We start from the raw sequence: 14,122 nt of genomic DNA on the forward strand, positions 1-14,122 counted from the left end.
ACCGGACTTCCACCCTTCTTCTTGATGTTTGGACGCACTCCAAGGCTGCCTGTTGATGTCATGTTTGAAAGCGTCCTCTTAGATGGAGATACAGTGGATATGGACAAATATGTCCGGTCTCTGAAGAAAGATCTGAGAGAAGCGGTGACACTGGCTCAAAAACACACTGAGAAGCAACAGTCCAGGCAAGCTGAGGTATACAACCGTCAGCTAAAGGGACATTCAGTGGAGAAGGGAGATAGGGTCTTACTAGCAAACAAGGGGGAGCGTGGGAAGAAAAAGCTAGCTGATCGCTGGGAGGAAGCTGTATACATTGTGGTTAGTAAAAATGATGCACTGAATGTATATGGTATCCGTCACCCCGTAACGAGCAGAATTAAGACTGTTCATCGAAATCTAATTATGCCTGTCAACTTTCTGCCCCTGCCATCATGGGGTGAGCTCGAGACTGAGGCGCCCTCCACCGGCACTATTCCGAGTCAAGAGATGACAGAGGAATCAGATCAGGATGAGTGGAGTGAGGTTAGAACTGCACGATGGGTCGCTCACCTTTCCAATTCCTGTGCAGGTGATACAGACGACAACGTGGACGGGGCAGAGATGTCAGAACCAGCAGGGCAGCATGTGGGAAATGGGGAAAGTGACCAGAGACGGGACTTTGACGATCACAGGATCATACCTGACACACTTACTAGTGGGGAACATGCATGTGGACTGGACGGACTGGACATAGAGGTCGGATCGGATGATTCGTCCTCAGTGATTGTGTATCAAGATAGTGATCAGTCGTCAGACACAACCACTGTAGGATCTCTCAGTGTAGGGGTGACTGTCCCGGAGAAGGACTTAAGTGATGCACCGTTAGCGTTACATGTGACTGAGCCTGAGCCGGTCACTGTCATCGACCTGCCGAGTCAAGCTGGTGATGCTCGAGGGGAGGGGTTTCGTACCAGGCTGGGTAGGTTGGTCAGGCCAGTTAACAGGTTTATTCAGACAATGTCCACGCAAAGGGTCAAGACTTTACTGTCATCTTAGCGTGGGATCTTTAGGCCAAATTTTTTTTTCTCCCCTTTCGCTTTTGTTTTTGTTTGTTTTTGTGTAGTCTAACTTCCTTCGAGTCATATTGGGAGTTGCAGACCTGCGTGGTCATCGCTGTCTATTGCATTAGGCATAGCTAGGTAACTTTGGGTGTACTTCATGAGTATAATTATGTACATGGCATGTTTTTCTGTGGTTAGGTGAGGGATTAGCTACCCCTTGTCTTCCCTGATCCTTTACGGGATAGCTTTTCAGCTGATCGACCTCTTGTGGTTTAGAATGAAGGGAGTACACCTGGTTACAGGTGACACTGTAGGGATGGTCATTCAATGTGATTTTTTTGTTTTTTGTTTGTTTGTTTGTTTTTCTGTTTTGCTAAGGGTACTGACGTGAGCCCTGTTCACGATCTAGCGTAAAACAGTGGGGGTGAATGTAGCAGTGTGATGTTGTCACGCTAGATTGGACTTTTATTTTCATTTGCACTGTTAAGCATACAGGAGACTCTTATTGTGAAAGGGTAAAGTGACCAAACCATTCTGTTTATTTGTATGGGTGACTTCCTGGTTGTATATTAATTATTTACGGGACACTGCGTCAGTTGATGGCGAGATGTATATTTCGGAAGTCATTACAAAGTAGATCAAGTTTGTGCATCACGTTTAGCACTTGAGTAGTGAATGTAAGGAAGAGTTGGTCGAGATGGACTAGTCCATAGCGTGCAGATCTTCCGCAACCCGCCAATTTGCGCTCAATCTGCATTGGACTTTGAGAGAGACGGTATGCATTCCTATGTCTTGTCACTGTTTTAGTTAATTACTATATATATAGTCTTTTTTACTTACCATCGATGGTATTGTTAATGCCAGTAATTAGTTCACGATTTGTGCTGCAATTTCCATGTCTTGTTGTTCATTCTTGTGCATCAAAGTTCTAGAAAACATGAAAGGAACTGTTGTAGCCTTCCTGTCGTTGCTTAGTCTTTATAGTGATGCACAGTTCACAAGATTTCCACCACTGTCATGTATTGAGAATAGTATTGCTGGTGATTAACAGGTGCTGTTGAGCATAATATGCAGACCTGCTGAAAGCTGCATCCTCCTGATCCATGTTTCATTATTGCTCAATACAGGTATGTTGGGTGTTTGTTTTTATTTATTTTTATTTATTTAAAGGAACATTGCACACTTTTCTGTATCTTATTTTCTATGGTTTTTGTATAATTTATTTGACTGAAAAAGCACAATGGTGTCTTGTAACAATGTGGGTGTCACACTCACTGTGTGAGGTTGCCCAAAATGGAATCTGCATTGGACTTTGAGAGAGACGGTGCTGTTGAGCATAATATGCAGACCTGCTGAAAGCTGCATCCTCCTGATCCATGTTTCATTATTGCTCAATACAGATATATACCTCTATCCAGTCGTCGTGGTGTCTTCATTACTATACACAACGCAGAGTGAACCCCGCTACATTAACATAAATATTATTTATCTACCACTTAGCCTACTTAGGCTGATTTGGTTGCTATTTCTTGTCAAAATGTATTAGCCTCTATGCATGCTGGGAGATTTCACATGTGAGTCTGTGTGTGACTTTGGTAGGGGAGCCGGCGCAGTGAATAAGGCCTGGCTTTGAAAAGCGCTAAGCACTGCGCCACGCCTCTTCGGCGTAAAGTGTACCAAGCAGTGGAACTCTCCATGCTCTTTCCTCTCCTCACAAGGCATCACTGCTTGATGTTGACTATATTTTTTCCTGTCATGATGGTTTGTTTAGAACCTATTTAATCACATAATCACATCTTGTTTCTGCCTGTGAATGATTCTGAATATTCCTAATGTTTATTTGCGTCGCTCTTGGTGTGTAACAGCCTTAAGTGACACAAACTGTGTTCCTCTGTGCAGACCCATGTATGTGTTCCCATTTAATTAAACCTGAACCATTGACCTGCTGTCATGAAGTTTACTGTTAGGGGACTCCCTCCTCACACATCTATCTGCTGTTAGGGGACTCCCTCCTCACACATCTATCTGCTGTTAGGGGACTCCCTCCTCACACATCTATCTGCTGTTAGGGGACTCCCTCCTCACACATCTATCTGCTGTTAGGGGACTCCCTCCTCACACATCTATCTGCTGTTAGGGGACTCCCTCCTCACACATCTATCTGCTGTTAGGGGACTTCCTCCTCACACATCTATCTGCTGTTAGGGGACTCCCTCCTCACACATCTATCTGTTAGGGGACTCCCTCCTCACACATCTATCTGCTGTTAGGGGACTCCCTCCTCACACATGTATCTGCTGTTAGCGGACTCCCTCCTCACACATCTATCAGCAAGCAAGATAGGCTAACAGTTTATGCTATTGTTCCTATAATATAGTATACTTAATTTACGCATATGACCAAAAGGTCGAGGTTTGTCACCTGTCTGCACTTTTCTCTTCCTATGACTTACCTTCTGACAAACTCTGCACTAGATCATTCTTCTTCATCTCCCTCAAAACTCTCTTGGTCACCTCCAGAGAGTTTTCTTGGTAGGTCTGGACCATCTCATCCACTGTGTCCAGCCTGTCTGCATTACACAGTCGGCTCTTTGGGATGACTGGGAAGTTTTCCATGGTGTCAGCCTGCTGCAGGAGCCACTTGAATGTCTTGAACTCTTCATCGTTCAAATCATCCAAAACTTTTCGCAGCTTGTTGGCTGCCATCCTTCAAGGATGATCCTTGTGGCTCCCTGCAAATCAGATGTTATTTTCAACTGAAATAACAATTATGTCATTTCTTCACTCATGGGGTGTCCTGGTGGCTTTTTGGCTCATGACCACTTAAAACTGAAGAGTGAGGTCATGTGACCTCCTTTAAGGTCCTTACACATCGGGAGCATTTTTTTCGTGCGATTAATTCGCACATCAATAATATTTTCCGAACCTATATCAGTCAATGCAACCGTGCATACCAACGGCGAAGTTGCACTGAGCGTTATTGCTGTGTTTATTTTTTCGAACCACTGTCGATTTTTCAGAAATTTGCTTCCGACGTGTACACATCTGTGGCTGTGATTGACAGGTGGGTCAAAATTCTTATCGCAATTTCGTGCTGTATATTCGCATCGCTCTTGATGTGTAAGGACCTTTACAGGACATGATAAATATGACAAATTTACATAAGAGACTAGTTTATTTCCCTATCTCAAAAATCATCTCATGACCACCCACAAATATTTTATTTTTTATTATTTTTTATTTTGTTTAACCTTTATTTATCCAGGGAAGGCCCTTGAGAGCAAGCTCTCATTTATAAGGATGCCCTGTTACAGTGCATTTAGAAATTTCAACAACACAAAATAGAAAATGGAAAATTACAGTATAAATAGATAACAAGATAAAAACATGAAGAAAAACAAGATCAATCCTTATGTAACATATCTTCAAGTACTCTGAACGACTCTATAGAGACAAATCGCTCCAGTTTTAGAGAGTCCGTGAGCCTGTTCCATTTATCAGGAGCGTAAAAGGAAAAAGCAGTCTTTCCTGATTCACTTTTCACACGTGGAATAAACAATCTGATGTGTGACTGCGAGCATGTCTGATAACTTGTACCATTAACCCTTTCCCCGCCATTGACGTGATATCACGTCAATCTGTGTTTTCACCGTCATGTGATAGATTTGCCCAGAAACAACGGTTATTGTCCACCAAAACCAGCAAGCAGGAAAAAGCTCCATAAAACAGCTCCAGCCTGGTGTCTCAAAGTGCTGCAATGAGCAGCTTTGCCCCGAGCTCCACGTGCTCTCAGACGGACTCGTGACGGTCACTCAAAGCTGAAGGATTTTTTTCACCAGATGCATCCGCCCCCTGCTCCTCCCCCCCCCACGACCCCCTGCAATTCACATACCGTGCCAACAGGAGCACAGCAGACGCCGTAGCCCTTGTGCTACACATGGCCCTCTCCCACCTGAAGGGAAAGGACACCTACGTAAGAACGTTCGTGGACTACAGCTCAGCGCTCAACACCATCGTGCCCTCCAGGCTGGACAGGAAATGTGACTGGATATACGTCAGATCGGCAATACGTCATTTTGTAGACGCCACATGTTCCCGCCCCCTTTTAGGGGGAAAACACAAGGCTCTCCCTGTTGATTTCAATGTAAAATAGCACAACCAAGAAAAAATATAGAAAAATAACAGAATATATCTTGTTTATTAATGATGCCAAAACACCATGACATGACAATATATTACAACTCGCCTGGCCATAGAATGGGCAAGATACATCGGAAATATTACTTTGACCCATCTAAAATCATGTAACTCATAACCAATCTCTGACCTACTCACCACCACGGTGTCCGCCTGTTGCCAATTCTCTTCTGTTATTTCCATCAGTCTTTCATGTTGCTGCCTTCGGCTCTGGTGAAATAAAATCGATCTGCACTAATTTTCTTATTTCTTCTTTTAAACTTTTCTGTACCTCACCTGTCGAGGGACTGCGGATGGAAATTAGCTAAGGCTATAATCCGCCACATTTACATGAAAATGTTCATTAATGTTGCACTGTCCCTGAAATAAATAAATAAATAAATAAATAAATCTCCTTGCTCAGCCTTAACATGACGGTTTTCAATTGTTTTGAGAGAGAAAAATCCCGCTGCTCTGGAACCCCTTGTAGTTGTGTGTAACGTCGGCTCCGCTAGGCCGGAGGTGGGGGTTTAGTGAAGCCGCAGTCTTGCCTGTTGGTAGCTAGGGATGTAATGATAACCGGTTTTAATGATAACCGTGATAAAATTCTTTACGATAAACCGTACCGTTTCAAAATTTCATTATCATTAAAACCGTGGTACCGTGATTACCGTGGTACCGTAATTACAGTGCTTTGAAAAACATGGTAAATACTGTCCATCATCAATCAAAGTTGGCAACAGTCTCCCAGATGCAAATGTGCAGCCTTGGAGAAATTATTTCAGTGCATGTATCAATCCTTTTTCGAGTTTTCAATATAAAATGTTGTAAAATGATTTCAGTGAGTCTCTCAGTACTTTTTGAACATTTTAATACATTTTTTACGAATACCGTGATAATACGATAACCGTGATAATTTTGGTCACAATAATCGTGATGCGAAATTTTCATACCGTTACAGCTCTACCACTTCCCTTCTTCCCGTAGCGTAACTCCCGTCCCCCGCCCAGCGCAAGCCGGGGTGGTGGCTTGGCTTCCCTTCTGCACGTATGCATGTAGGATAAATAACAACAAATTGATATCCATTCTCCTGGCCGATGGTCTCATTGCCCATGTAGGTCATATGATATAGAGGCAACAGGATTTCCTAACCAGTTTAAAAGGTCCGTGTATGGATTTAAGCCTGCTTTGGCTATGGGCAGAGGGCAGGTGTGTGGTCGCTATACGACCAGCCGGGGCTGTAATGTAAATAGTGACATGAGTCACATGATTTTAGGTCAAGGTAATATTTCCGATGTATCTTGCCCATTCTATGGCCAGGCGAGTTGTAATATATTGTCATGTCATCATGGTGTTTTGGGGTCATTAATAAACAAGATTGATTCTGTTATTTTTCTATAATTTTCTGGGGTAGTGCTTTTACATTAAAGTCAACGGGGAGAGGCTTGTGTTTTCGCCCTAAAAGGGGGCGGGGCCTAATTGCAGATCTGATGTATTAGACTTCCTCACAGACCGACAGCAGGTGCTGAACGCAGACGACCGCACCTCCTCCCGACTGACCATCAGTATAGAAGCGCCGCAGGGCTGTGTCTCCAGCACATACGACCTCTACACCCACGACTGTGTGGCAACCCAAACCTCAAACACCATCGTGACGTTTGCGGATGACACAGCAGTGGTGGGGCTGATCTCCAACGGCGATGAAACAGCCTACAGGAAAGAGGTGGCTGTCCTGGAACAGTGGTGCCAGGACAGCCACCTCTCCCTGAACGTGGCCAAGACCAAGGAGGTTATCATAGACTACAGGAGGAGGGGGGGGGGGAACCACCGCCTGGTCACCATCTAGAGCACAGAGGTAGAGAGAGTGGACAGCTTCAAGTAGCTATAGATGTCAACATCCACCGGGACCTAACCTGGACCAGCCACACCACCTCTGTTGCCAAAAAGGCCCAACAATGCCTGCACGGCCTCAGGCGACTAAAGAGGATCGGCTTGAGACCCAAGATATTAAAATACTTCTACAGAGGCACCATCGAAGCCTGTTGAGCGGCTGCTTCACCTCCTGGTACGGGAGCTGCCTCAAGAGGGGCATGAAAATAGTCAAAGACTCAACCCACCCACTCAACAACATGTTCTCCCTGCTACCATCAGGGAGGAGATACAGAACCCCAAAAACTCTGACAAGCAGGCTGAGAAACAGCTTCATCCCCCAAGCCACCAGACTCCTAAATAATAAATAAAACCACCCAATAATGACTCTCAAACCGCTGTGCAAAATGCAACATTCTATTTATGGGCAACAGAAATATACATGCACAGAAAAGAGACTTGTATATTGAAGGGTAAGACGCAATACTATTTATATTCCATTTATAGTTTATAGACATGCACAGACAACAGATTTGTAATACGATGTTGAAGATGATAATGATGATGATGATGATGGTGAGGCAATTATGATGATGATGATGATGGTGATGACAACATGTAACGGAACACAACACAGCTCAAGAATTTCACACGTGTGTACTTGTACATCGAGTGACAATAAACATCTTGAGCCCTATCTTGGTACAGGTGATATCCCCTACAGTATTTGTGGTTGCGCATCTGTTTGCGCATGCCTTAAGGCAGGGAAGATAGCAGTCCACCTTGCGCCAGTGTCCAGGTGTTATGCCGAGTTTTTCACCCCCGCTCGGCAGCAGCTAAACGCATCCCCACCTCACGGGAGCATATTGTAATGATTTATACAGAAATGCTTATTATATAATAATAAGCATTATTATATATAATTATTATATATTATTATAATATATTATTATATATAATTATATATATAATAAGCATAAGCAATAAGCATTATTAATAATGCTTATTATCCGCAGACATAACATCAGCTTCCATTTTTATGCTGATGATACCCAGATATATTTAAATTTTGACCCTGGAAACCCTTCTTTTAACACAAATATTCTTAACTGTCTGCATGACATCCACATGTGGATGGCACAAAACTTCTTGCAGCTAAACGCAGATAAGACAGAGGTTTTAATCATAGGGCAAGACGGCACAAACAGCGACATTTTTAACAGTCTTGGTCCTCTCTCAAAGTCTATTACCCCCCAATGTAGAAACCTCTGTGTCATTTTCGATCAGAAACTCAACCTAGACAAACACGTAAACTCAATGGTTAAATCCTGCTTCTATCACCTCAGAAATATATCAAAAATCAGTTCATTTCTCTCTCGAAATAACCTGGAAACTGTCATTCACGCCTTCATCACCAGCCGACTGGACTACTGTAACTCCCTGCTCTCTGGCATCAGCAAAAAATCCCTCTCCCGCCTTCAGCTCGTTCAAAACTCTGCAGCCAGAATTTTAACCCGGACCAGGAAACACGACCACATTTCACCAGTCCTGGCTTCCCTACACTGGCTACCTGTGGCTTTTAGAATTGATTTTAAGATCTTATTGATTGCTTTTAAAGCCCAGAGGGGCCTTGCCCCTAGCTATCTATCTGAGCTTTTAATGCCCTATGCCCCCTCTCGCTCCCTGAGATCAGCTGATGCGCCTGTTCTTATTGTTCCGAGGACTAGGCTAATTCATAAAGGGGACAGAGCTTTTGCAGCCAGGGCTCCAATACTCTGGAACGACCTACCTGAGGAGATCAGGGCTGCAAACTCTGTCGCATCTTTTAAAACACTATTAAAAACCCACCTTTTTAAATCTGCCTTCCAGGGATTTTAGGGATTTTTAGCGTCTTTTTAGCTACTGTTCTTACTGTGTTTTATTTGGCCTTTTAAGACTTCCATTGCTGTGTCGTTTTTAGGGCTTGTTTTTCTTTCTGGGCTTAAATTTTTAATTTTAAATTTTAAATTGTAATCTTTGTTTTATTCATCGTGCATTTTAAAACGGTGTCTGCTTTTGTTGTAAAGCACTTTGTAACTGTGTTTTGAAAGGTGCTATATAAATAAAGTTTATTATTATTATTATTATTATTATTAATGTAATTGTTTAAAAGTGATATAATTGTCTGATAGACGTGACCTCCCTGTTTTCGAAGTTAAAACAGCCCAGAAATATGGTGGGGATGCAATTCTTGGCGGGGATGCGGAAACGTTCACGGCACGTGCCACAGGCGCAAATTAGAGCCGTGACAAATCATCTGCGCCCCCAAAATGCCAACGCAAACAGGATTTGGGCGGTCTTAAGTACCAGAATTATTCACAGGTGTGGCCTGGGCATTACGTCAATCAAAACCAATCAGATTCCCGTCTCACAATGGCTGTTTGCGCGATGCATGCAATATGCTGTAATTCTCTCCATGCATAATAGAGTGTACTCACTCGTGCCGAGGACAGAGAGAGATGGAGAGAGCTTATTGACAGTTAGTCTGTGGTGGTTATTGGATTGGTGAAGGTAAATAGCCTATGTCCATTTGTCCAACAAGTTTTCCCAATTAATTTCCCTCTTTGCGATGTGATAAAAGTTTCTCAGTGAGTTATAGTTGATTGCCTCATTGAATTATCTGCTAATACCCAATTTTAGCAGCAGAATTTGATGTATTGGCGTGGCAAGGCTGTGTGTAATGACATATCCAAAAGGAATTTTACTCTTTTTTTTACCATTATTTATACAGGGGGAGTCTCACTCCTCTCTTTTTCAGGAGCGCCCTGTTCACATTCACACCTGGAAGCTGATCAGTACAACCACAGTCTAATCTGCAGGCCACTGATCAGCTCCAATGGAGCGGTTGGGGTTAAGGGCCTTGCTCAAGGGCACCTCAGTGGTGGTAATGAGGGAGGGGCAAGCGCTGCCTTTTCACTTTTCCGACCCAGATTTGTCCTGCCAGTCCCGGGGATTGAACCGACGACCTCCCGGTCACAAGCCCCCCGTGCTCTCAGTGACTACGTTTACATGAACACAATATTCCACATTTTGCCCATATTCGGAAAATGACAATATTCCGACTAAATGAATAATCCACTAATATTCCCGTTTACATGCAGCCGTAGCTCACCCTCCCCGACACGTGAGGGAGGGCGGGGAGAGAGAGAGATGCAGGTAGGCGGAGCCGATCAGAAATGTGGGCTTTTCTTTTCGCATGCCAGAGATGATGGATTGATTATATCACCTCTTCTAGAGCTTTCTAGCACACATCAGTTGACCACAAACAGGCAACATGCGTCGCAAACTGTGGTAAAAACCCTGATTGAGACACATATTCCGAATGCGCTGTATACATGATCAAAGAATCCTCCGAAAACCCGAATAATACTGGAATAACCTAGATGTCTTAATCGGAAAATGCTAAATTCGGAAAAAGGGCAAATTGGGAAAATGCAACTGGAATATGCCGTTTACATGACCCTTATCAAATTCAGAATATTGTCATTTTCTGAATAATAGTGGAATATTGTGTGCATGTAAACGTAGTCAGTGTGGGGTCAATCTGCAACACCCGCTCTGCGCACCTTTTTCTCTTGAAAGCTCCCAAAACGAATACTGCTCTGAGTCTGTTGGCTTTCCGTGCTGCCGCTGCCCGTGACTGGAACAATCTACAAAAAGCACTTAAACTAGTTCGCCTCATCACCAAATCAGCCTTTAAACGCTTGAGTGTGGTTTCTCTTTCAGAGTCATGCAACTGCTTCTAAACCCTCTGATATCTCTGCTCTCTGCTGTTTTGTTTTGCTGTTTATAAATTGTGGTGCTTGCTTGTTCTAATGCCGGCATGTGCTACTCTGTAGTGTGAGCTGTCTACTCTGTAGTGTGTGCTGTCTACTCTGTAGTGTGTGTGCTGTCTACTCTGTAGTGTGTGCTGTCTACTGTGTGTGCTGTCTACTCTGTAGTGTGCGCTGTCTACTCTGTAGTGTGTGCTGTCTACTCTGTAGTGTGTGCTGTCTACTGTGTGTGCTGTCTACTCTGTAGTGTGTGTGCTGTCTACTCTGTAGTGTGTGCTGTCTACTCTGTAGTGTGTGTGTGCGCTGTCTACTCTGTAGTGTGTGTGTGCGCTGTCTACTCTGTAGTGTGTGTGTGCGCTGTCTACTCTGTAGTGTTGTGTGCTGTCTACTCTGTAGTGTATGCTGTCTACTCTGTAGTGTGTGCTGTCTACTCTGTAGTGTGTGCTGTCTACCTACGCTGTAGTGTGTGCTGTCTACTGTGTGTGCTGTCTACTCTGTAGTGTGTGTGCTGTCTACTCTGTAGTGTGTGCTGTCTACTCTGTAGTGTGTGTGTGCGCTGTCTACTCTGTAGTGTGTTTGTGCGCTGTCTACTCTGTGTTAGGATGACGTCACCATTCCTACTTTGACGTCGTCATTCCGACTATGATGTCGTCGATCACTGATGATGTCATGGTTCATAAGTGTCTTTCATGCGTTTCGCTAGTGATGTCATAGCACAGGTGATGTCATGTCTCTGATGATGTCACAAACGGTATGATGTCATAGCACAGGTGGTGTCATGCTCGGATCTATAAAGGCCTGTTCCGGCAGGCTCTGGCCAGTGATTCATAATCTAAACTAGGATCATACCAATCTCAAGCAACGTCTGCGACCTGCAACCAACTGTTCCCAAACCCCGAACAGTGCAACACCCCAGCTATCAAGCTACCAAGTTCCACAACACCCCAGCTTCTCCAGACCTACCAAGTTTCCCGTGGTCATCAACTCCCCGCGATTAGATCCACACGTCTAACTCCGATCCTGACAGTATGAATCACTCAGAAATGGATCTAGCGGGCAAATTTCTCACCCCAATCAAGGAGGAGGCCCCCAATCACTCTGAAGCGGATCCAGCGGACACACTTCCGCCAGTCAAGGAGGAGGCTCCCGAGACCCCAGTTTCCCCGCCGGCCACGTCAGGCAGTCCACCAGGCGACACCTCCCTGCCAGCACTGATTTCTACTATTTCTGGCCTGGGCGCGCGACTCGCGGAGATGCAGCGGGAGCGGGCGCTCCTCGATGACATCCTTCGGGACGTGCTCGACGGCCAGACGAAGGCCGAAGATCGGCACGCCCTCATGGTCGAGGAGAGTCAAGTTCAGGCTTCCAAGGCCGAGGACCTGTGCGCCCTCCTGGCAAGACGGCTAGATCGTCTCGACCAGGGGGGCATTGCGCAGCCTTCTGCCCTTCCTGCCCCAGCTTCTGGGCGATCAGTCGCCCCAACGCCAGTTACCCGGCCGGTCGCTTCAGCTGACCCACCAGGCGGTCAGCTGGATATCTCCACTCATCCTGATACCTTCACTCATCCTGATGTCTCCACTCGTCCTATCACGTTCGGAGACTTCCATGTCATACTTAAGCACCTAGATCGAAGGCTAGATCGTCTCGATAGAAGGCTAGATCGTCTCGAAGGGCTAGGCCCCCAGGGTGTCACCCCGCAGCCTCTGCAAGACCTCGCACTTGAGTCAAGACGCCTGATTGCCCACCAGGAAAAAGCAATCCAGGCTCTGGCTTCCGCAGCCGCTGATCGGTACGTCCTCTTGATTGGCCGGCTAGATCGTCTCGAAGCCCCAGCTTCCGAGCGCACTGCCGTTCCGGAGGTTTCCAGACCTGCTACTCCCCCGCCCACAGCGGTCGTTGCTTCTAGCTCTGCCTCTCGGCCGCCTCCAGCTGCTAAGGGCATATTCTGGGGGGGAGTTCGCGTCATCCCAGAGCAGGGGCAGCCACATTCGAGTCCCAGCAGCCATCTGTACCGTGATCCGACCGGCAGGGTTCGCATCACACCAGAGGAGAGGCAGCGCCGTTTGGACACCCGGAGCTGCCTGTACTGTGGTCGAGCCGGGCATTACCTCTCCTCCTGCTCCCGGCGTCCAGTAAGTGGTCCCACTGCTCGCCGGCCCGTGGTACTCTCAGTGGATCAAGACTCTACGTGTCCAGCCGAAAGGTCTGTACGGTTGGGTAGCGCTCCCTGCAGGACCCAGGAGTGGCAGTGTGTCTCCAAGAGGGTTAACGAGTTGGAGAGGACTGTCGACCGTCTCATTGGGAAGCTCAATCGCTGCCTGCGGATCGGCTCCGTCCCCCCGCAGGGGGTCTCCGAGTCTGCTGGCCCTGAGGCACAACCTGAGGCACAACCTGTGGACCTGCCCCTCGCCGAGTCTGAACCTGTACCTGAGGCACAACCTGTGGACCTTCCCCTCGCCGAGTCTGAACCCGTACCCCAGCAGCAGCCAATTCCTGTCCTTGACCAACAACTCATGCTGGACCAACAACTCATGCTGGGAGGCTCCCGTAGTGTCGTCAGCCCTCGGTCAAGAGCAAGAAGAAATAAGAGGCGTTTAAAGGAGGAGACGGTGGGTGACCTCCCCAAACTACAGGTCGGGAGGGCAGGCCTCGCTGTGTCAGATCCCCCTGCGGCTCTGCCTTCGGAGACGGCGGCATTTGACCCTTTTGATGGTCCCCAGCCTCCCATGTTTGGATCGTGCCCCGGGGGATGGCCGGTCCCAGAGGATCCACCGGACCCGGTGGAAGTTCTATCCACGTATCGGTCCATCTATGGCTTCGATATCCTGTATTAGGGAGGAGCACCTCCACTCTCTTGCACCCCCCTTTGGGGCCTAACCACCTGCGTCTAACCACCTCCACCAGAACCTACGGATTTTTTTTGTCTCCCAGATGCCATCCTTGATGGCCTCATTGGACGCCAGGTGACGTCCGTTGAGGGGAGGGTACTGTTAGGATGACGTCACCATTCCTACTTTGACGTCGTCATTCCGACTATGATGTCGTCGATCACTGATGATGTCATGGTTCATAAGTGTCTTTCATGCGTTTCGCTAGTGATGTCATAGCACAGGTGATGTCATGTCTCTGATGATGTCACAAACGGTATGATGTCATAGCACAGGTGGTGTCATGCTCGGATCTATAAAGGCCTGTTCCGGCAGGCTCTGGCCAGTGATTCATAATC

General features: G+C 46.3%; 1 protein-coding gene across 2 annotated transcripts in view; it reads right to left on the reverse strand.

Moving 5' to 3' along the window:
* The window catches only part of LOC310789453 (NACHT, LRR and PYD domains-containing protein 3-like), a 94,861-nt gene that overhangs the window by 65,632 nt on the left and 15,107 nt on the right, over positions 1-14,122 (reverse strand). For both annotated transcript variants that reach the window (XM_083651096.1, XM_083651095.1), the window contains exon 2: positions 3,493-3,771. In XM_083651096.1, the coding sequence (XP_083507222.1) occupies positions 3,493-3,745 (253 nt within the window). In that variant the 5' untranslated portion in view covers positions 3,746-3,771. The remainder of the gene's footprint in view (positions 1-3,492; positions 3,772-14,122) is intronic.

This window comes from Poromitra crassiceps, assembly GCF_964638095.1.
Source record: "Poromitra crassiceps genome assembly, chromosome: 14".
NCBI lineage: Eukaryota > Metazoa > Chordata > Actinopteri > Beryciformes > Melamphaidae > Poromitra > Poromitra crassiceps.